This window comes from Bombina bombina, chromosome 1 (genome assembly GCF_027579735.1).
Source record: "Bombina bombina isolate aBomBom1 chromosome 1, aBomBom1.pri, whole genome shotgun sequence".
Classification (NCBI taxonomy): domain Eukaryota; kingdom Metazoa; phylum Chordata; class Amphibia; order Anura; family Bombinatoridae; genus Bombina; species Bombina bombina.
In genome coordinates, this window is record NC_069499.1 from 964,077,016 (window position 1) to 964,101,730 (window position 24,715).

The 24,715-nt window shown below is 34.8% G+C and overlaps 1 protein-coding gene across 1 annotated transcript in view; it reads left to right on the top strand.

The window, feature by feature from the left end:
- The window catches only part of LOC128652794 (cadherin-like protein 26), a 222,481-nt gene that overhangs the window by 62,120 nt on the left and 135,646 nt on the right, over positions 1 to 24,715 (top strand). The window contains exons 3-4 of the mRNA XM_053705767.1: positions 4,137 to 4,250; positions 15,185 to 15,337. Coding sequence (XP_053561742.1) covers positions 4,137 to 4,250; positions 15,185 to 15,337 — 267 coding nt within the window. The remainder of the gene's footprint in view (positions 1 to 4,136; positions 4,251 to 15,184; positions 15,338 to 24,715) is intronic.

Below are 24,715 nucleotides of genomic sequence, written 5' to 3' on the forward strand. Positions count from 1 at the left end.
GTTAGCAGCAGATGATCAGGAGCTAGCACAGAGCTAACAGCTGTACTAGTGGTCGTTAGGTGGGGTAAGTAGCAGATGATCAGGAGCTAGCACAGCGCTGACAGCTGTACTAGTGGTCGTTAGGTTGGGTAAGCAGCAGATGATCAGGAGTTAGCGCAGAGCTAACAGCTGTACTGGTGGTCGTTAGGTGGGGTAAGCAGCAGATGATCAGGAGCTAGCACAGAGCTAACAGCTGTACTAGTGGTCGTTAGGTGGGGTAAACAGCAGATGATCAGGAGCTAGCACAGAGCTAACAGCTGTACTAGTGGTCGTTAGGTGGGGTAAGCAGCAGATGATCAGGAGCTAGCACAGAGCTAACAGCTGTACTAGTGGTCGTTAGGTGGGGTAAGCAGCAGATGATCAGGAGCTAGCACAGCGCTGACAGCTGTACTAGTGGTCGTTAGGTGGGGTAAGCAGCAAATGATAGGGAGCTAGCGCAGAGCTAACAGCTGTACTAGTGGCCGTTAGGTGGGGTAAGCAGCAGATGATCAGGAGCTAGCACAGAGCTAACAGCTGTACTAGTGGTCGTTAGGTGGGGTAAGCAGCAGATGATCAGGAGCTAGCACAGCGCTGACAGCTGTACTAGTGTTTGTTAGGTGGGGTAAGCAGCAGATGATCAGGAGCTAGCACAGAGCTAACAGCTGTACTAGTGGTCGTTAGGTGGGGTAAGCAGCAGATGATCAGGAGCTAGCGCAGAGCTAACAGCTGTACTAGTGGTCGTTAGGTGGGGTAAGCAGCAGATAATCAGGAGCTAGCACAGCGCTGACAGCTGTGCTAGCAGTAACTAAGAAGTTAATGAATGTCTATCACTGTGGGTGAGTGCAGGGTCTGCCTCTGTAGGTTGGGTGCCCTGGTGGAGTTGGGGCCCTTCTCAAATATTTACCCAAGGGCCCTGATTGGCCTCAGTCTGCTCCTGCTGTGCAGTTAATGTTAACAATACATGCTAATATCAAATATGCAGTGCTGGTCAACAAAGAATGCGAGCATCTGTACACGTGGCTGCAATCTATCACAGTAAGAGAAAGTGTAAATTGCTGTTAAACCAGAATTATCACAAGAGCAAAATCCTTGAAAGCAAAGAGCAGTGAAACTTCAAGTACAATTTGAGAAAGTAGTTTTGCATTAATTTCCCTCATCTAACTTCGCATTAACATCTTTTTCAATCTTGCAGTCCTCACCTCCTTTTTCTCAACCTCCTACTCTTCTAGATTGTAAATTCCCATGGGAATAAGGCCCTCAATCCCTCCTGTATGTGTTTGTAAATTTTGTCCTGTCTCTTACAAGTTTTATGTTATTGTTTTATTTAAATGAATTGTATCCATGGACAGCGCTGCAGAATATGTTGGCGCTTCATAAATAAAGTATAATAATAATAAAATTACGCCTTAAGTGCAGCAAATTATAACGCCCCCTATAGTAATCTCCTTCCATGTCTTGTGCCCACTTTTGAGAACCAGTGATCTAAACCAGCCGTGTCTGAAATATAATACTGGTAACTTTGGGCAGATTTATGGAAATATTAAGAGCTAGATTACAAGTGGTGCGTTAACATTCGCATGCGTAAGAATATTGCAGGTGCATTAATTTGTGCGTGTATTAAAGAAAGTAAACAAGTTTGCTTGAGCACAACCACATTTAACGCACCTCAGGTTAGCATGACTGAAGACCTTGCGGAATGGATTAGGAATAAATAAAAAAAAAAACTTGCTCCAAACACAACATAAATACATTAAAATATACTGTTACACTCAAATAAATATTATCTGATAAAATATTAGTCATATAAGTATTCATAAAAAATATTTATAAGGGTTAAAAGGTATATTTAATGTAAATATTTCCCATTCCCATGTTTTTCACATACAGGAATATGTTATTTTTTTATTGTAAATACATATATCTGTATATACCTATACCTGTTTATCTATTCCTATAGATATATATTTTATATTAACATTATCAAATATATATATAGAAATATATAAATTTAATAACAAAAAATAATTTTTTGTCTATGTGAAAAACATAGGAATGTAAAATATGTGTAACGTGTTTCGGGTTTTGTAATATAGGCCTAATGTGGTGTCTGGGTAAGCGCACATGAAAACGTAAGGGGCGTTACTGAAATATTAAAAATTAAAAAATAATAATAATTATTAAAAATTGTTATAGATACTGTAAAAAAATATATATATTCTATGAATTATGTAGAATTTTTTACTGTATCTATAATAATTTTTAATAATTAGTTTTAATAATTTTTTACATTTTATATTTAATATTTTAATATATATATATTTCACGCCTTTATACAACTAAGTTTTTATGTGTGCTAATCCGACACCGCGTTAGACTTATATTGTGAAACGCAAAGTGCCTTAAGCATATTTTACATTCCTATGTTTTTGACATACTGTAGAATTTTTTAAATTGTTTATTATATATATATGTGTGAAACATGTTAATGTAAAATGTATATCTATACATATATATCCTCGTCTGAGGATGAGGTGAAGTCCCAAAAAAAGTTCACATTAAACTTGGTTGCTGTGATTTAAAGTGTTGGTAGGGAAGATTATCCACCAGCGCTAACTAATACAGACCTATAGCTCCTAATACCAATGGGTCCCTAGTTACCCATAAGAAAAATGCTAAGATAAAATGGTTTTGGTAGGAGCGCCAGGGGAGGCTGGGTCAGGTTTGAGTGAACTCAAACGTCACTAGGGTCCAGTAATGAATATTCTAAAGAAGTTATAATGAAGATGAAAACCTAATAACAGGTAAGATTACCTATTAGGTTTTCATCTTCATTATAACTTCTTTAGAATATTCATTACTGGACCCTAGTGACGTTTGAGTTCACTCAAACCTGACCCAGCCTCCCCTGGCGCTCCTACCAAAACCATTTTATCTTTGCTGTGATTTAAATCCAGATAGTGCAACCTGCTTAATACTTACTGTATATCTATAGGAATAGGTATACCGTATAGGTATGTAATGAGCAGCATTTAGATATGTTGTTTGTCTGGAAAAAATATCAACTAAAAACTTTTTTCAATTTAAATTGAATCCTAAAGAGCAATATCAGCTGAGCACTTCCTGTGAATGCTTCTTTTACCCATCAGACAATGAACATCAGTAGGTTGTGCTCAATTGATACTTCTGTATTAGCTAAAAAATAAACAGTTTTTCTTTGTTTTTTAACATATTTAAAGTGACCTTTAACACAATTTTGTTCTTTCTTCGTTCAGATAGAGAATACAATTTTAAACAACTTTCCAATTTGCTTCTATCTTCTAATTTGCTTTTTTTTCTTTGTATCCTTTGTTGAAGATGAAGCAATGCCCTACTGAAAAGCTAGCTTAAAGGGACACTGAACCCACATTTTTTCTTTCGGGATTCAGATAGAGCATATTTTAAGCAACTTTCTAATTTACTCCTATTATCAAATTTTCTTTATTCTCTTGGTATCTTTATTTGAAATGTAAGAATGTAAGTTTAGATGCCGGCCCATTTTTGGTGAACAACCTGGGTTGTTATTGCTGATTGGTGGATAAATTCATCCACCAATAAAAAAGTGCTGTCCATAGTTTGAGCCAAAAAAAGCTTTGATGCCTTCTTTTTCAAATAAAGATAGCAAGAGAATGAAGAAAATTTGATAATAGGAGTAAATTAGAAAGTTGCTTAAAATTTAATGCTCTATCTGAATCATGAAATAATTTTTTTGGGTTCAGTGTCCCTTTTAATGCATTGGGTGAGCCAATAACATGAAGCCTATATGTGCAGCCACCAATCAGCAGCTCCTGAGCCTACCTAGGTATCATTCTCAACAAAGGATATCATGAGAACAAAACAAATTAGACAATAGAAGTATATAGGAAAGTTGTTGAAAATCACATGCTCTGTCTGAATCATGAAATAAAAAAAAAATTGGTTTTATATCCCTCTGAATGCTGCACTTTCATATGCATTACAAAACATTTTTTAGTATAATGTCCCATTACAATTGTATGTTTTATTTTGAATCAGATTTATAAAGGAAATGAGCTGTCTTTTAATTTCAGTTTATGTTTTCATGCCATTTCTCTGCATTGCAGATAACCAGTGGTGGGAAAACCAAGATATTACACCGCCAAAAACGAGCATGGGTCATTGACACGTTCGAGCTGGAAGAGGAACTACCAGGTCCCTACCCAAAGCTCATAGGCACGGTAAGATGGGGATAAATCTCTTAAGTAAAGAAAAAAGTTTCCAAATGCAACAAAAAAATCCATCAACAGTAAAGCGTAAAAACACACATAGGTAGGAATGGTCTAACGCGTTTCCGCTTAGCACACTGCCGTCTTAGACCTATCCTCTTGTTGCCAATAGATCATATATATATAGACGTCTAATATGATTACAACAATTAGTTACATATGTGAAACAATCCTATTAACTCTTTGTATACATAGTATTAAACTATCGGATGTGAAAGGCTGCAACAAAGTATCTCTGCATAATCACAACAGACAACAGAGCAGACAGGAGACCATTTTGTATATAGTAGGCAACAAATATATATTTTTTCTTCTTGCATATTACAGATTCACAGTTATAACAGCTCTTTTTTAGAATTTTTGAGATATTTATTTTTTACTGAAAAAATAGGAATCAGATAACACTCAGTAAAACAATAACAAAATTATTCCCAGTAGTGTATAATGTTAAATTCTGAATTATTGCTAAATGGGAACTGTGTTTTGAACTTATAAATCCAATAAGTGTCCTGTCTGCCTAACAATTGAGATTTATCTCCTCCTCTGATTGGTGTTTTGATGACTTCTATTGTATTCCATCTAAAATCACTAATATTCTTAATAAGCTCTTAACCTTGTTAAACTATCAAAGTACATTCTAAGAGATAAATAAAATGCTTTATTTTACTAGTAGTCAAAGCTGCACTCCTGCATTTGGATATGGCCAGTGATTTGAGCGTGTTTTCTCGATGACATGCTGTATCCTTATCTGGAGTGACACAGGACCATAACTTTTGCAGGGTTTAAACACATAGTACAAGAAATGAATAACGTTTAAAAATAAAATACTGTAATGAACTGTGCCCTTTTCATTCATCCTTATAATAATATAAATTAGACTCTTTGGGGACGATTTATTAAGCTGCGAATGCCTTTGTTTCCACGCGAGCCCTTAGGCTCGCCAGAAACAAACGTTAAGAAGCAGCGGTCTAAGATACAATCCAAGATACGGTCTAAGATACGGTCTAAGATATGATCGGGATTATTGACACCCTCTGCTAGTGGCCAATTGGCCGCAAATGTGCAGGGGGGGCGGCATTGCACAAGCATTTAACTAGAAATGCTTGTGCAATGTTAAATGCTGACAGCGTATGCTGTCGGCATTTAGCGATGTCAGGAGGACATTATCCGCTATAGCAGATCATGTCCGTCCAACATTTAATAAAGCTACCCCGGTGGCATAAAATTAATGCATTTCAGATTTTTTATTCTATTAGTTCAAGTGATACAGGTAGACAAAGTTTAGCAAAATACATTCAGCTCCCTTATTGCGACCTAATTCAGTTGTGTACGTTTTTATGTTGATAAATAATAATGATTATTTTTATGATTTGTGTGTGTTATATGCTGTTTTTATGGAAAGGTGACTTCCTTGAGCAACTTTCCCCAAACACTAAATAAATTAGGTAGGTGATTTTTGTGGCATTCACCTGCACCCCTCATCAAACACAGATCTGGTGGCGAGTATCAGTAGATTGTCACCAACTCACCATTACTATGGTGATCACTTGCAAATAAGAGTGACCTTCTCATTTACAAGATAAGAATCCCCTTTTTCAAAAGAAGGGTTTCAACCCTCCTTAGTAAAGAAGAGGGGCAGAGGGGATGTATCTAGTGTGGCAGGTGATCTTGTGTATCCTAGGAGATAAGCTGAAGATTTATTTTAAAAGGTCACTTATCCCTCTAGGTCAAATAGGGGGGGGGGGAGTTTACCTGCTACTGAATGTGATTGTTGTTTTCTTGGAGATCACCTGCATCCTATATGTACACAAGATTCCTTGTTTAAAAGGGTCAACCCCATTCCTTGGAATGAGGGTTTTCATGTCCTTGTAAGTGGCTGACATATATCATCTGTAAGATACCCGGCCCCAAAGTAGTCATGAGATGATACCTTCTGGCCACAAAGAGGTGTTTTGCTTCAAAACACAATAGAGAAGCGGCCCCTCAAAAAATGACAGATCATTCTTCTTATTTTTGGTATAATTTGTAGGATGACAACATGTGATTCTTCCTATTTAGGGGTTAAACATATTGGGCTAGATTACAAGTGAAGCACAAAAATATTAGCGTAATTGTGTGCTAACACTGCTCAAGTATTACAAGTTGAAAGTAACAAATTAGAGCTCATGCAAAAGTCTATTAGGTATATTCTATATGTGTTTTGCTGTACATATATTCAAGCCTTAATACTTTACTTCAGGCCTCCAAAAGTAGTAAATATTCCAGCGCTATTTTGTGTTGCTCTCGAGCATAACACTTAAAGGGACATAATACTCATATGCTAAATCACTTGAAACTGATGCAGTATAACTGTAAAAAGCTGACAGGAAAATATCACCTGAGCATCTCTATGTAAAAAAGGAAGATATTTTACCTCACAATTTCCTCAGCTCAGCAGAGTAAGTTCTGTGTAAAAAGTTATACTCAGCTGTAGCCCAGCTGCAGGTAAAAAAATTAAAAAAAATGAAGAAATGAACAGCAGCCAATCAGCATCAGCAGTGCTGAGGTCATGAACTCTTACTGTGATCTCATGAGATTTGACTTAACTCTCATGAGATTTCATAGTAAGCTTCCTTTACCTGATTGGTGAAATAATATGAGAGTGCACAATGCTAGTCCCTTCAGATGTCCCAGGACAGACACACTAAAATGCTGCTTAGAAATCCTTTACAATGGGAGGTGGCTACTGAGGAACTTTTGAGGTAAAATATCTTTCTTTTTTACATAGAGATGTTCAAGTGATATTTTCTAATCAGCTTTTTACAGCTATGCTGCATCACTTTCAAGTGTTTAAACATTTGGGTATTATGGCCCTTTAACTCACCACTTGTAATATGAGCAATGGTAGCGCACCCTGTGCTATCCATTCAAAGTATAAAATGTGCTAAAAAAATGTTGGCCATGTTAATATTTTCTGGTAAACCTTTTTACCATTCACTTGTAAAACCAGATTGCATTCTTAGAGCAGCGTCATGCTATGGATAACGCATCCTGTGCTATTGGTTGCGCTCTCCCCTTGTAATCTAGCCCATTAGGGAGTATTCAGTTTGAATTTTATGTCTCTTTAGAAAAGGATATATAGAGAAAACATGAAAAACATTTACAAACACAAAAGTTTTGAAATAAAAAATGAACAGATCATTATTTTTCAATATGAACAATGGGTAACTCAAAGCTCTCAATTATACCTTTTAGTTCAGTCCCAGTTGCTTCTAGTGTACATTACCATTCAGGGTCCTGCATTCCCCTTCTTTAGTATAAACAAAATCAAGTAGATAGATTGCATAGGGGCGCCCTTGTGTCACCAACAGTATTGAGTACCTCTAAATGTGAGTGTTCTAATATATATCGGTAGGGTGGTAGGAATATATGCAAGTGTGGGATAAGTGGTCACCAGTGTGTGGTGCACACATACAGTAATAGCCAGAGAAGTTAATCAGATCACACAATATAAAATATAAGATGAGTTAATAAATCAAATATTATGCACATATATAAAAATTGATAGTTAATAATAAATGCTTATTAGTGGACTTGCTATAGGACAGTCTCTTCAAATTGTGGAGAAATATGATATCTGGGCTGGTCGAGGCAGCTGACTGTTAAGGATCACGGCCAAGATCCAAAATCAAATTTACTTCTATTACAAAATGTTCTTAATTTTCTTGTTATTTTTTGTTGAAAAGCAAGGATGTAAACTCAGGATTGTGCATGTTTCTGCAGCACTATATGGCAGCAGTTTTGCTAAGATGTAATACATTAGCAAGAACACTAGATGGCAGCACAATTTCATGTCATGTAGTGCTGCAGACATGTGCAAGCTACTGTACCTATCTAGATATCTCTTCAATAAAGAATAATATGGGAATGTAAATTTGATCATAGAAGTAAAGTGGAAACTTTTTAAAAATTGTTTTCTCTTTATGAATCATGAAAAAAAAACCATTTTGGGTTTCATGTCCCTTTAAGTCCCTTTAAAAAGCTATTTTTTACTCTAAATTATTTCATTATGTCCATGTTACTAAATGAAAAAATATTAAATAAATACCTTTAGAATTTATTTTCATATACTGCATATACTTGTTCTACTTTTTAAATTCTGGTTTAATTTGTTTTGGAAAAAAAAAGAAGGAAAAAAACATCCAGTCGGCTTTGAAGTTGGTACATTTTATTTATATCAACATATTTCTCACACCCAAATCCTTTGCAAAACTCTACTGAATAAGTTAAAAAATGCTTTTGATTTCCTGTTACACATTTATTCAGCGTCTAACTACAAACACTTGCATTTTACACATATTTATACCATTTCTTTCAGCTTCCTGATAATTATCTCTGCGGTGTATACTCTTGACATCTCTTTACCTTAGCTGTAATTTGGGATAATTAGCATCTTGCTTTTTTTTTTTTGTAAGTTAGTCCATGTCAACACACAGACGTATTTTTAAGACATAACTTGTTCAATGCGTGCTGGTAAATCTGCATTTTGCTGGGAGGGGTACACATAAGTAAGCAGAGATACCTTAAAGGGACAATAAATCGCTTGTACTTATACAACTTTTTTGATGTATTGTAATAGAATAATATAGGAGAGGAATCTAAACATTTTTGAAAAAAATGATCACTATGTTTGCTGCAGTTGTTTTTCAATAGCTATTGTCCCACCACTTGCTTTATTTGGAGGAGATAATCTGGGATTCAGTCTGCAGATAAGACTAGCCATTGTCATAATTTTAGTATATTGTACAATGGGCCAAATTATGAGTGCCGCGCTAATGATAGCGCAGGTGTGATAACTAATATTGCTGGACTGCTCTACCATTAGCGCGTGACTTTGATATAACCTGTTCATGCTAAAGTGCATTAACCAGAGAAGGGTTAGCATGGCCGACTTCGCTCGAGCACAGCTCTATCGTGACTGCCCTATATAGCGCTGGTTTTAGAAATGTTTAATTATAATTTGCATTTGAGCGAAAGCCAAACTGGTGGTAGAATATTTAGCATGACTTTAGGCCTGATGTAAACTGTAAGGGTATTAAAAAGAAAAGTAATTACACTAATATATAAACCTTTTAATAAAAATATATAATTTAAATATTAATAAAAAAGGTTTTAAAAGGGTTAAAAGGGACATGATATATGGCAATGTGTTTTGGAATATATATACTGTGTATATATATATATATATATATATATATATATGTATGTATTTATTTATGTATACATGTCAATATATGTGTATTTATGTGTTTATGTGTAAATATGTATGTGCACATATACATACATATATACTGTATATATACACAGAAATACACATGTATACACATACAGTATATATACAGACATATATATATATATATATATATATATATATATATATATATATATATATATATATATATATATATATATATATAAATACCTTGAAACGTGCAATACAATTTTTATTCTCTTTTAATGTGTTATATTATTTTTTTAATAGAAATATTTTAAATTCCAATGTCTTTCACATAAATTTTATTTTTATTTTTAAAGATATATTTCTGTATATATCTGTATATACAATATATATTTCTATATATATCTATATGTGTATATATTCTTACAGATACATACTGTAGGTATAGATATATATTAAATATATATTTTAAAATAAAAAAAAAAAAATTTTTATGTGAAGAACAAAGGAATTTGAAGTATTCCTACGTCCCAGTTGGTCTAATGCTGTATCCAGTTAGCGCACAAGTAATAATTGTTAGGTATTTTTTACAGTGCGCCTCCTAGAAGTCTATGGGGAGAGGTAGTTAGTGCAGTTACGGTATCCAACTAGGAACTAGGTGAACACACAGCGGGTGAGCCAATGACAAGAAGCATATGTGTAGCCACCAGTCATCAGCTAGCTCCCAATAGTGCTTTGCTGCTCTGGTGTTGACTTTAATGACTTTAAACCCTTTGCAGACTAACATATCTTTCAGGTCATGTTTATTGATGATCACAATCCATCCAACCACAAATTATTGAATAAATATTGATAACAAAATGGACACATTTAGTTTAACAGCCAAAGGAACTTTATAAATGCTCAAAATCCACAAACAAACAACACATACAGTATATGCCAACAATCGGTGTATGCTCAGACCATGTCAACAACAGCAAATGCACTTTATGATGACAATAGATTTGCGCCAAATACTATATAATACTGAATATATTAGAAAATTAGATATATAGAAAATATTGCCAGTTGCAAAATCATTATATATATCTATAACAGTGTATTCCCATCAGTATCAGACATAAAAAAACATTTTTATAATAAAAAATAAACTCTATCCAATTTAAAAACAAACACACACATGTGCTCATCTCCATTAACACCCATATAAAAGCAGTCACTTATTTATAGGGGTCATGTTGCAAGTTGGTTATGTTGTCATTGTTTTTGATTGGCTATGTAGGGGATAGGGGTGTAAGGTAATATGAGTTAAAGTCCGCCATTTTAGGTTTGTGAGGTTGTTTTGGTTGGTGTATTAGTTCCGGTGTTTGTTAATTGACATCCATTTTTGGAAGTTGATGGTGGGGAAAATAAAGATTAAATCCCATTGCAGTTATCCAGCCTGGCTGTTTATGACGTGGAAAGACTGCGATCGCTTTGTTAACGAAAAAATAAGCCACTTCCGGTTGGAAAGGTGGGAATCAACTCCATAATTATAAATAAACAACAGAGCAATGATAAAACATTAACACCCTCCATAGCGCTGTCATTACGAGTTTTTGAAAAGCCGCCTTGTGCTTGCAACATGGTGGCGATGAGCTCCATACCGCACAAAATACAAGAGCTGTTTTGACATGCTCGTGCACGCTTTCCCATAGACATCAATGGGGAGAAAGTGTTAGAAAAAAACTAACACCTGTGATCACGGAATGAAAAGCTCCGTAACGCAACCCCATTGATGTCTATGGGGGAAAAAAATTACGTTTATATCTAACACCTTGACATAAACCCCACGTCTAAACACCCCTAATCTGCTGCCCATGACATCGCCGACACCTACATAATGTTATTAACCCCTAATCTGCTGCTCCCGACATCCCCGCCACAGAAATAAAGTCATTAACCCCAATCTGATGCTCCCAATATCGCCGCCACTATAATAAAGTTATTAACCCCTATTCCCCTGCACCCCAACATTGCCCACACTATAATAAAGATATTAACCCCTATTCCACCACTCCCAGACATCGCCGCCACTAAATAAAATTATGAACCCCTAAACCTCTGGCCTCCCACATCACTAACACTAAATAAACCTAATAACCCCTAAACCGCCAGCCCCCCACATTGCAAAACACTAAATTAAACTTTTAACCCCTAAACCTTACAACCCCCTAACTTTAAATTAGAATTACAAGATCCCTATCTTAAAATAAATAAAAACTTACCTGTGAAATTAAAAAAACTATGTTTAAACTATATATTAAACCAACATTACTATTATACTAAAATTAAAATAACTATCAATTAAATAAACTAAATTACACATTAAAAAAACCTAACCCTACTAAAAAAAATTAAATCTACAATTACCAAAAATAAAAAATACTTAATTACAAAAAATAAAAAAATACTAAAGTACAAAAAATAACAAACACTAAATTATGAAAAATAACAAATACTAAATTATGAAAAATAACAAACGAAATTATCCAAAATAAAAACAATTACACCTAATCTTATAGCCCTATAAAAATAAAAAAGCCCCCCACCATAAAAAAACCATAGCCTACAATAAACTACCAATAGCATTGCCCTAAAGAATTCAGCTCTTTTCCCTGAAAAAAAAATACAAAGACCCCCCAACAGTAAAACCCACTAACCAATCAACCCACCACCCAAAATAAAAATCATAACTATAAAAAAAAACTAAGCTACCAATTGCCCTGAAAAGGGCATTTGTATGGGCATTTCCCTTAAAAGGGCATTCAGCTCTTTTTCATTGCCCTTAAAAGGGCATTTAGCTCTTTTAAGAAAGCCCAAAACACTAAGCTAAAAAATAAAACACCTCAAAAAAGTTTAAAAAGGCCCTAACACTAACCCCCAACGATCCACTTACAGTTTTTGAAGTCCGGACATCCATCCTCATCTAGGCAGCGAAAAGTCTTCATCCAGGCGGCGAGACCTTCATCCATCCAGGCGGCGTCTTCTTTCTTCATCCAGGCGGTATCTTCTATCCTCATCCCGGCGGCGCGGAGTGGCTCCATCCTGAAGACATCTGGCGCAGAGCATCCTCTTCATACGATCGCCGCCGTTTACTGAATCTTCAATGCAAGGGAGCCTTTTCAATATGGCGTCCCTTGCATTCCTATGGGCTGATTTGAGTTTTGAAATTCAAATCAGCCAATAGGATGAGAGCTACTGAAATCCTATAGGCTGTTCAAATTAGCCAATAGGATGAGAGCTACTGAAATAATATTGGCTGATTTGAATGTATATATATATATATATATATATATATATATATATATATATATATATATATATATATATATATTTATTTATTTAAAGGGACAGTCTACACCTTAGTCATCTTAAAGTTTTACCTTAGATTAAACTGCAAATAGCCTCCTGCACCTTTTCTAAACCATGCAGCAGGAATGGTAAAAATTGTATTTTCAATTAAATATTGTTTCTGACCACTTTGAAATGGCTGCCAAGCCCCATCCACTAATGACATCACAATCTGGGCTGCATCTAGGCACTCTGCTGAATAACATTAACAGTCTGTTGAATCTAACTAGTGAACCTTTTGTGATTGGAAGCCATATGCAGCCCATAGCATGATGTCATCAGTGGGTGGAGCCATTTCAAAGTGGCTAGAAACAATATTCATTTTAAAATAACTTTTTATCATTCCTGCTGCATGAAATAGAAAGGGCGCAGGAGGATATTTGCAGCTTAATCTAAGGTAAGACTTTAAGATGAATAAGGTGTAGACTGTCACTTTAAGAATAAATAGAACATATTCTCTTATGTGAAGAACATTAGAATGTGAAATATTCATAATTCCTGTCGGGTTGAGCACACTTGAAAACACACGGTCCGGTTAGCAAGCAAGTATGGGTGTTTGTTTTTTCTGTTTGTTTTTTTTAGCTCCTTTGAAGTCTATGCAAGAATACGCAAAAAATCTCCTTCTAGCATAGTTTACGCTCAAGATGGAGTGCTAAATTGTGCTCCACTTGTATTCTAGCCCAATATGTTTAACTTGTTTAAATAGTGTTCTATGATATGCATGATATAAATTTTAGAATTGTCCATCCCTTTAAAAGGATATGAAACCCACAATATTTATTTCATGATTCAGATAAGAAACAGGAAATATAATGAAATTGCTCATTCTCTTTCCAAAATGTGTGAAGTATCTACAAGTGGCATGCAACCAAATCGATGTGTGCGTATGTGCACATGTGAGAGAGGGAGAGAGAGAGAGGAAGAGAGAAAGAGAGAGAGAAAGAGGAGAGAGAAAGAGAGAGAGAGAAAGAGAATGAGAGAGAGATGTTGCCTAGGTCAGTGTTTCTCAACTCCAGTGCTCAAGTTCCCTTAAAAGGCCAGATTCTCATGATAGCATAACTAGAGCACAGGTGAAATAATCAGTTAATGGATGAGAGCAGGTTAGTAACCATGGTTACTGATCAGCTGAATATTTCACATGTGCTCTACTTAAAGGAACACTCAAGTCAAAATTAAAATTAAACCTTTATGATTCAGATAGAGCATACAATTTTAAACAACTTTCCAATGTACTTCCATTAACAAAATGTGCACAATATTTTTATATTTACACTTTTTGAGTCACCAGCTCCTACTGAGCATGTGCAAGAATTCACAGAATATACGTATATGTATTTGCGATTGGCTGTTGGCAGTCACATGATACAGGGGGAGAGGAAATATACATAACTGAAATTTGTTAGAAAAAAAATCTACTACTCATTTGAAGTTCGGACTAAGTGTTATGACATTGTCTTTTTATCATGCACTTGCTGTTTTTGCAAATCCACTGTATTTACTGGTCCTTTAAGATAACATGAAAATCTGGCTTTTTAAGGGTACTTATGGGCTGGAGTTTGGAAACTGGCCTAAATCTATAGTTTCTTCCATGTGTCTTCCTTTTGCCTTGTGTTTTATTTATGTAAATACATTGATTATAGACATTTCTTTTTACAAATATGTGTTCTGTTCTTTTTGGATGCTGCCACTGTGCCACCCCTTTTAATTCTGACCTGTAGGCCTCACTTTATTTGCATAAGTATGAAATAAAATACCTCAAGATAATTTATTTGTACAATTGTTTTAAAGTATCTTTTTATGTATTTATTTATAAAATGTTTTACTTCGTGCTGTAGTTAATTAACTAATTGTGTTTAGTAAGCAACATTACCTACGTGTGTTGCCTTAAGGCCAGTTAAATGTCTTCTTGTATGTACATATAATGAGTTTATTTAACTGTTCTAATTAATTTGCATAATTTTACCTTACATATTTTTTCTCATTAGAAATCTTACAATTTTTTTTTATTTGGCTTAACACCCTGAGGTGAAAGCATGCAAGTAAAGCTCTTTAAATAAGTATTAATTAGAAATATAATTAAATGTAACCTTGTATGTACTGAACATACAAGTGAATATGTCATACATCTTAATCGTATTCTTTCCTTTTAATATAGTGTCTCAGTATGGTAGATAATAGGTTCTCTCGCCTTTAGGTATATTTTAGAGTCACATATGCCCCATGGTAAGCTTGTCAAAATTGATTAATTATATTTTTTTGTGGTTGTTCTTTGAAGGTGAATATTGATGAAGGAGGAACTAGTCTCAAGTACAGTCTGAGGGGAATAGGAGTCGACGAGGATCCTAAAGGGCTATTCCATATTAATGAAGATGATGGGTCTATATACGTGCACCAGAAAATAGATTTTGAAAAAACACCGATTTTCAGAGTAAGTACAAGTGTCCTTTGTAAAGGAGAAGCCTCAGTGACCTAGATACACAAACTTTAAAGAACTTGGAAATGTTACATTTGTTGACATTAAAGGGATATCAAACCCAAATAAACTATTTTGTGATTAAGACAGAACATACAATTTTAAACAAGTTTCCAATTTACTTCTATTATCAAATTTGCTTTGTTCCCATAAGAGATACCAAGATAGGTGTCTGGAGCACTGCATGACAGGATATATTGCTGCCATCTAGTGCTCTTTCAAATGTTTAACATTCTTGCAAAACTGCTGCTATATAGTGCTCTAGACACGGGCATGCTCCTGAGCTTATGTCCTTGCTTTTAAACAAAAGATACTAAGAGAACAAAGAAAACTAGAAAGTTGTTTGAAATTGCACTCTGTATCTGAATTATGAAAGAAAAAAAAAATAGGTTTCATATCCCTTTAAAACATGCTGTCCTCTCAGATGAGTCTGATTTTAGGGAGGGCTCACATGAATCTCATATAATGATTATTAGTTTGAGCAAAGCTGACAGTGGAAAGCTTGCTGTACTAAAGTGTAGAAGTAAAATTAGATTTTTATAGTCGAGTTGGCAGCAAATATTTAGGATGCTTTAAATATATTTTACATGCAATTTGACCAATCAGTGTTTTCAAAAGAAGTAGATTGACAGCTGGCCTCTACCTTTGCTGTAAACTTTGCAAATCTGACGTCACCAGCATTCATGTGAATGTTAAAACAAACACAACACATGACAAACTGTTCAAAGGAGACTTAGATTAGGGGCATTGTCTATAAACCATAAAATGCTTTATGATCTTAACATGTATAGCTTGGAGGAGGGAAGACAGAATGATGATACATGACCATTTAATGAAATAAAATAACATTTTAGATTAAATGGTTTATTAACCCCTTAAGGACAAGGCCATTTTTCAATTTCTTTCCCTTAAGGACCAGGGCTATTTTTACATTTCTGCGGTTTGTGTTTAGCTGTAATTTTCTTCCTACTCATTTATTGTACCCAAATATAACAAATGATCCAAGAGCACCAAACTAGAGGCAAAGGAAGAATCTAATGAGTGAATGATTATTAGTTAAACATTTATTAACATATGAATGATTATTATTCAAACATTTATTAACATATAATACCTAATAGCATGGATCCATGTTACAAATAGACTAAAAATAAAAATACAATAAAATATAGTTAAAACATGTACAAGATGTAATGTAGAAGCATATATAAAAACATGAATAAAAAACAATTCTAAATGCAAATGTCAATCGTTATGATAAGTTGATGGGTAAACAAATAAGAGTCACGTGAAATTATCTCTATATTATAGAAAAAGGAAGTTCAATAAGTGATATAATCCCCTTGGTTAAACATGATGATAAAAAATCAGGTGAAAAAATCCAGTGAAAAAAAGAAAAATGAAAAACAAAAATTAATTTGTGAAGCAGTGGGAAAGGTGTAAAATGTAATATAGGGATCCCCAAAAAATGAAAAAATGGAATATAAATGTGTAAAAACCAAAAATATCCAAAAAATAGAAAAATGTGGAAAAATGTGAAAAAATAAAGATTGGAACTAAAAATAAAAATGGAAATAGTGCATCCAAATGTCAATAGTAAAAATGGGTGTATATAATCCAATTAGGTGTCAGTTAATGAATGTTAATGAGTGATCCTCCTTATGAGTGTATCCATGTGAGTGAAGATGATCTTTCCTTTAGCTGGATAATTGTGTTTTTCTTTCTGTATTATCTTTAATAATTCCTGTAATTTAGAAAAGTGACATAGTGCAATAACATTTAAAACCATAAATAATAATGAAATAATGCTCACCAATTTTGTCAACGCGTTTCGGCCTATTTAACAGGCCTTTCTCAAGACTATCTTAAGGTGAGTGATGGTGGCTCTATTTATGTGTATCATAAACCAATGAATGATCTGAATTTTAGCGCCAAAAATTCCTTAGAGCTGAACCGGAAGTGCTCTTATACTTCCGTTTTCGGGATTATTTTGTTATTTCTTAATACACTTATATAGTGTTATTTAGGCTGTGTTTTCAATAATAATCTATTAGTAAAGCTGGTAAGGATTCTTGTTGAGCTAATGGAGAATATTTGTTTTGGCGATCGTTCCGAATCTATATATGTGGGCGTCGGACCGGAAGTGACGTAATGTCTATTTACTTTCAGTTATAGTAGGCTAATACGTGTACTTCCAGTTTCGGTGTTGCGGTTATGCTATAGCAGTAAAACTAATTCAATGTGTCAAAAGCTTACATATAGATAAGCGTGCCTGCTCTAATAAGTACAACCAATATGTGACCTTAGTTCGATTAAAAATAAGACTGATGGTGAGTGTTTGTTTTCACGATCACTCCGTTTCTATACACGTGAGCGTCGGACCGGAAGTGACATAGTGTTTGTTAACTTCCGGTTATAATGGGCTATTTTGAGTGCTTCCGTTTACGGTATTGCAGTAATGTTAAATAGTGGTGAATGTAATTCGATGAAAATGTTAAAAGGTGCAGAATATCGAAAACAATATATAGACAGATATGTCCACTCAAATGAGTATGACAAAAATGTATAAGATTTAGATCATTATTATATTTGGGTTGAAATTAGTGATTTTTGTTTCAATTAAAGTTCATGTATAAATCCATGTTGGAACATGTTTAAAATGAGATGAGCAATAATAGCTCATGAAGCATATAAATACATAGATTGAGTAAGAATACATAGATTAAAAATACATAGATTGAATAAAAATACATAGATGGAATAAAAATACATAGATTGAATAAAAATAAAAATAAAAATACATAGATACAAATATAAATATACAAATATATAAAAACTCCTTCAATGGGCTATCGAAATCTGTAACTAAATGGTTTAAAACCATAAATAATTTGTAAAAATTATTTGTAAAAATATTAAAATAGGATCTAAAATACATTTTACTCAGGTGATTTAAAAACGCCAGTAGGATAAGTAAAGTGCTAACAATAGTAGAGTAAACAGACCTTAAATGGAATGGAATCAAACCTAAGATAATAAATACATATAAAACTGGAAAGTAGGATCTTGCAACATAATAATTTTGGTATTTAAAAGACCGATAGATGAACAAGGTGAAAGGACTTATGTGGGATAGAATCGGACCTTAACATTAAATACATATGCTACGCTCCAGGGTCTATTACTACCATTTAATAAGAAACTTAATTAGACAAGTGTATAATAGATGAATAGCACCTAGCTAAAATGAGCTAGTATGAAAATACATGCAGACTGGCTAAGTGTCATCTAATATTTAAGTCTTAATGGTTTTTGGTGCTTAATAGATGTGACAGGTCCTCTCTGTTGTTCAAACCTCTAGGGTAAAGACAATCAATATAAAAAATCCATTTGGATTCTGCAGTTAATAAACGTCTCTCATAGTCACCACCCCTCCAGTTTGGTGTCACTATTTGTATGCCTATATAGTTGAAATCTTTGTGGCTTGCTCGGTGGCAGTTGGTGAAATGTCTATAAAGTGCTGTTTCAGTGCTTTCGTGTTCGATCTTTAGTAGATGTTCCCTAATACGATCTTTGAGGGTTCTTGATGTCTGTCCTATGTATTGGAGTCCACAACTGCACCAAATTAAATAGACCACTCCTCTGTCACTACATCTTATGAGATCGTTGATCTTATATCTGACCTTCGAGTTGAAAGAGGTGAATTCTTTAGTCTTAACACCTATTTTACAAGCTTTACAATTCAGACAAGGGAAGAACCCTTTATTTCTTTGCCAAATACATCTCTTGTTCTATTAGGTATTCTCTTAGATATGCTGGGGGACAGTTTATTCTTAAGGTTATCAGTCTTCCTATATATGAAGACAGGTCGACTTGTCAGTTTTTCACCTATGATTTCATCATTTTTTAAAAGTGACCAATGCTTCTCTATGATTCTTTCCACAATGTGCCTATTCTCACTATACTCTGTTATAAACGGAATAGTAAGTGAATTGTCCTCAGAATAGTTGATCGTTTTCTTAGGTTTGTATACCAGGAGATCCTTGCGATCTCTCTTTCGGACCTCTTCCATGGTTTGAATGAGGAATTCTTCTTCATAACCCCTCTCTAGAAATTTTTCTTTAAGAATAGCGGCTTGTTCTTCCCACTTGGTGGGATTGGAGCAGTTTTTCTTCAATCTTAAGAATTGTCCTTTCGGTATATTCGTCTTCCATCTGTTGAGGTGGTAGCTTTCTCTATGTACATAATTGTTACAGTCCACTTTCTTAAAGAAAGTGGATGTCTCCAGTTTACCTTCAGTGATGTCGATTTTTAGGTCCAAGAAGTTAATTGTTCTGTTGCTCATCTCATGTGTGAATTTGAGGTTGTAGGTGTTGTCATTCATTCCATATCATAATGATATCGTCTATATACCTGTTGTAGAGGACCAGGTCCGCGCTAGCTGGACAAGACTCCCAAAAGATGAGTTCCCAATAGCCCATGTATATATTGGCATAGCTAGGCGCGAACCTGGTCCCCATAGCAGTACCGCATATTTGCTTAAAAAAGGCCCCATTATTGCTAAAATAATTGTGGGTCAGAATGAAACGTATCCCTCTAAGGATAAATTCCCTTTGTGATTCAGGTAGATTAGGGTCTTTCTTTAGGAAGAAATCCACTGCCTCTATACCGCCTTTGTGTGGTATGCAGGTATAGAGAGACGTAACGTCACAAGTGACGAGTGTGTAATTCTCTCCCCATTGTATATTCTCCAATGTGTTAAGTATCTGGGTAGAGTCCCTCAGATATGATGGTAGTTGGATGACATACTTCTGTAGCAATCTGTCTATATATTCGGACAGATTGCTAGACAGACCCCCTATCCCTGATATTATTGGCCGACCAGGTTTTTTTTCAAGAGATTTGTGGTTTTTGGGGAGGTAGTATAGAACTGGGGTTATGGGATGTTTGGTATTTGTGTATTTGAATTCTTTCTCGTTTAAAATTCCAATTCTTTTAGCCTCTCCCAGCATCTCTTCTAACTCTTTTTTGAAAGTTTCAACTGGATTTTTTCTTAATACTTCATATGTCTGTCGATCCGATAAGATCCTGTTGCATTCGTGATCGTAATCTGTCTTATTCAAGACCACGATGCCCCCGCCTTTGTCCGCTGGTTTGATAACTAGGTCGTGATTCCTTTCAAGGGTCTTTATAGTATTCATTTGTTCCTTTGAAAGGTTATGCTTATATCTATTCATTTTCTTATGGTTAATATCCCTGATCTCATTGCAGATCATGGTGTCGAATGTATCTATAGCATTACCTTTACTTGCTACTGGGTAAAAGTTGGATCTAGGTTTTAGATCTGTATGTATGTAAATGTTTTCATCGGTTGGATGAGTACTTGAATAAACATTTTCATGGCGACTAGTTTGTATTTCCAATGGAGTTTTCATAAAGTGTCTTTTAAGTGTCAGTTTTCTGACTAATTCTTTGGCATTTACGAAGGTGTTAAATTTGTTCAAACCCTTTGATGGGGCGAACGAAAGTCCATACAGTGGTACAGGCATTTTCAACTTAAGCTCTAAAGAACTCACAGAGAAAGAATCATCTGTGTTAAGCTATGGACTGTCGTTCGCCCTATCAAAGGGTTTGAACAAATTTAACACCTTCGTAAATGCCAAAGAATTAGTCAGAAAACTGACACTTAAAAGACACTTTATGAAAACTCCATTGGAAATACAAACTAGTCGCCATGAAAATCTTTATTCAAGTACTCATCCAACCGATGAAAACATTTACATACATACAGATCTAAAACCTAGATCCAACTTTTACCCAGTAGCAATTAAAGGTAATGCTATAGATACATTCGACACCATGATCTGCAACGAGATCAGGGATATTAACCATAAGAAAATGAATAGATATAAGCATAACCTTTCAAAGGAACAAATTAATACTATAAAGACCCTCGAAAGGAATCACGACCTAGTTATCAAACCAGAGGACAAAGGTGGGGGCATCGTGGTCTTGAATAAGACAGATTACGATCAAGAATGCAACAGGATCTTATCGGATCGACAGACATATGAAGTATTAAGAAAAAATCCAGTTGAAACTTTCAAAAAAGAGTTAGAAGAGATGCTGGGAGAGGCTAAAAGAATTGGAATTTTAAACGAGAAAGAATTCAAATACATAAATACCAAACATCCCATAACCCCAGTTCTATACTACCTCCCCAAAGTCCACAAATCTCTTGAAAAAAACCCTGGTCGACCAATAATATCAGGGATAGGGGGTCTGTCTAGCAATCTGTCCGAATATATAGACAGATTGCTACAGAAGTATGTCATCCAACTACCATCATATCTGAGGGACTCTACCCAGATATTTAACACATTGGAGAATATACAATGGGGAGAGCATTACACACTCGTCACTTGTGATGTTACGTCTCTCTATACCTGCATACCACACAAAGGCGGTATAGAGGCAGTGGATTTCTTCCTAAAGAAAGACCCTAATCTACCTGAATCACAAAGGGAATTTATCCTTAGAGGGATACGTTTCATTCTGACCCACAATTATTTTAGGGGTCTTTTTTAAGCAAATATGCGGTACTGCTATGGGGACCAGGTTCACGCCTAGCTATGCCAATTTATACATGGGCTATTGGGAACTCATCTTTTGGGAGTCTTGCCCAGCTAGCGCGTACCTGGTCCTCTACAACAGGTATATATACGATATCATTATGATATGGAAGGGTTCTATAGAAGACTTGGAACACACCCTGAAAGTCATGAATGACAACACCTACAACCTCAAATTCACTCATGAGATGAGCAACAGAACAATTAACTACTTGGACCTAAAAATCGACATCACTGAAGGTAAACTGGAGACATCCACTTTCTTTAAGAAAGTGGACTGTAACAATTATGTACATAGAGAAAGCTGCCACCTCAACAGATGGAAGACGAATATACCGAAAGGACAATTCTTAAGATTGAAGAAAAACTGCTCCAATCCCACCAAGTGGGAAGAACAAGCCACTATTCTTAAAGAAAAATTTCTAGAGAGGGGTTATGAAGAAGAATCCCTCATTCAAACCATGGAAGAGGTCCGAAAGAGAGATAGCAAGGATCTCCTGGTATACAAACCTAAGAAAACGATCTACTATTCTGAGGACAATTCACTTACTATTCCATTTATAACAGAGTATAGTGAGAATAGGCACATTGTGGAAAGAATCATAGAGAAGCATTGGTCACTTTTAAAAAATGATGAAATCATAGGTGAAAAACTGACAAGTCGACCTGTCTTCATATATAGGAAAACTGATAACCTTAAGAATAAACTGTCCCCCAGCATACCTAAGAGAATACCTAATAGAACAAGAGATGTATTTGACAAAGAAATTAAAGGGTTCTTCCCTTGTCTGAATTGTAAAGCTTGTAAAAGAGGTGTTAAGACTAAAGAATTCACCTCTTTCAACTCAAAGGTCAGATATAAGATCAACGATCTCATAAGATGTAGTGACAGAGGAGTGGTCTATTTAATTTGGTGCAGTTGTGGACTCCAATACATAGGACAGACATCAAGAACCCTCAAAGATCGTATTAGGGAACATCTACTAAAGATCGAACACGAAAGCACTGAAACAGCACTTTATAGACATTTCACCAACTGCCACCGAGCAAGCCACAAAGATCTCAACTATATAGGCATACAAATAGTGACACCAAACTGGAGGGGTGGTGACTATGAGAGACGTTTATTAACTGCAGAATCCAAATGGATTTTTAATATTGATTGTCTTTACCCTAGAGGTTTGAACAACAGAGAGGACCTGTCACATCTATTAAGCACCAAAAACCATTAAGACTTAAATATTAGATGACACTTAGCCAGTCTGCATGTATTTTCATACTAGCTCATTTTAGCTAGGTGCTATTCATCTATTATACACTTGTCTAATTAAGTTTCTTATTAAATGGTAGTAATAGACCCTGGAGCATAGCATATGTATTTAATGTTAAGGTCCAATTCTATCCCACATAAGTCCTTTCACCTTGTTCATCTATCGGTCTTTTAAATACCGAAATTATTATGTTGCAAGATCCTACTTTCCAGTTTTATATGTATTTATTATCTTAGGTTTGATTCCATTCCATTTAAGGTCTGTTTACTCTACTATTGTTAGCACTTTACTTATCCTACTGGCGTTTTTAAATCACTTGAGTAAAATGTATTTTAGATCCTATTTTAATATATTTACAAATAATTTTTACAAATTATTCATGGTTTTAAACCATTTAGTTACAGATTTCGATAGCCCATTGAAGGAGTTTTTATATATTTGTATCTATGTATTTTTATTTTTATTTTTATTCAATCTATGTATTTTTATTCCATCTATGTATTTTTATTCAATCTATGTATTTTTAATCTATGTATTCTTACTCAATCTATGTATTTATATGCTTCATGAGCTATTATTGCTCATCTCATTTTAAACATGTTCCAACATGGATTTATACATGAACTTTAATTGAAACAAAAATCACTAATTTCAACCCAAATATAATAATGGTCTAAATCTTATACATTTTTGTCATACTCATTTGAGTGGACATATCTGTCTATATATTGTTTTCGATATTCTGCACCTTTTAACATTTTCATCGAATTACATTCACCACTATTTAACATTACTGCAATACCGTAACCGGAAGCACTCAAAATAGCCCATTATAACCGGAAGTAAACAAACACTATGTCACTTCCGGTCCGACGCTCACGTGTATAGAAACGGAGTGATCGTGAAAACAAACACTCACCATCAGTCTTATTTTTAATCGAACTAAGGTCACATATTGGTTGTACTCATTAGAGCAGGCACACTTATCTATATGTAAGCTTTTGACACATTGAATTAGTTTTACTGCTATAGCATAACCGCAACACCGAAACTGGAAGTACACGTATTAGCCTACTATAACTGAAAGTAAATAGACATTACGTCACTTCCGGTCCGACGCCCACGTATATAGATTCGGAACGATCGCCAAAACAAATATTCTCCATTAGCTCAACAAGAATCCTTACCAGCTTTACTAATAGATTATTATTGAAAACACAGCCTAAATAACACTATATAAGTGTATTAAGAAATAACAAAATAATCCCGAAAACGGAAGTATAAGAGCACTTCCGGTTCAGCTCTAAGGAATTTTTGGCGCTAAAATTCAGATCATTCATTGGTTTATGATACACATAAATAGAGCCACCATCACTCACCTTAAGATAGTCTTGAGAAAGGCCTGTTAAATAGGCCGAAACGCGTTGACA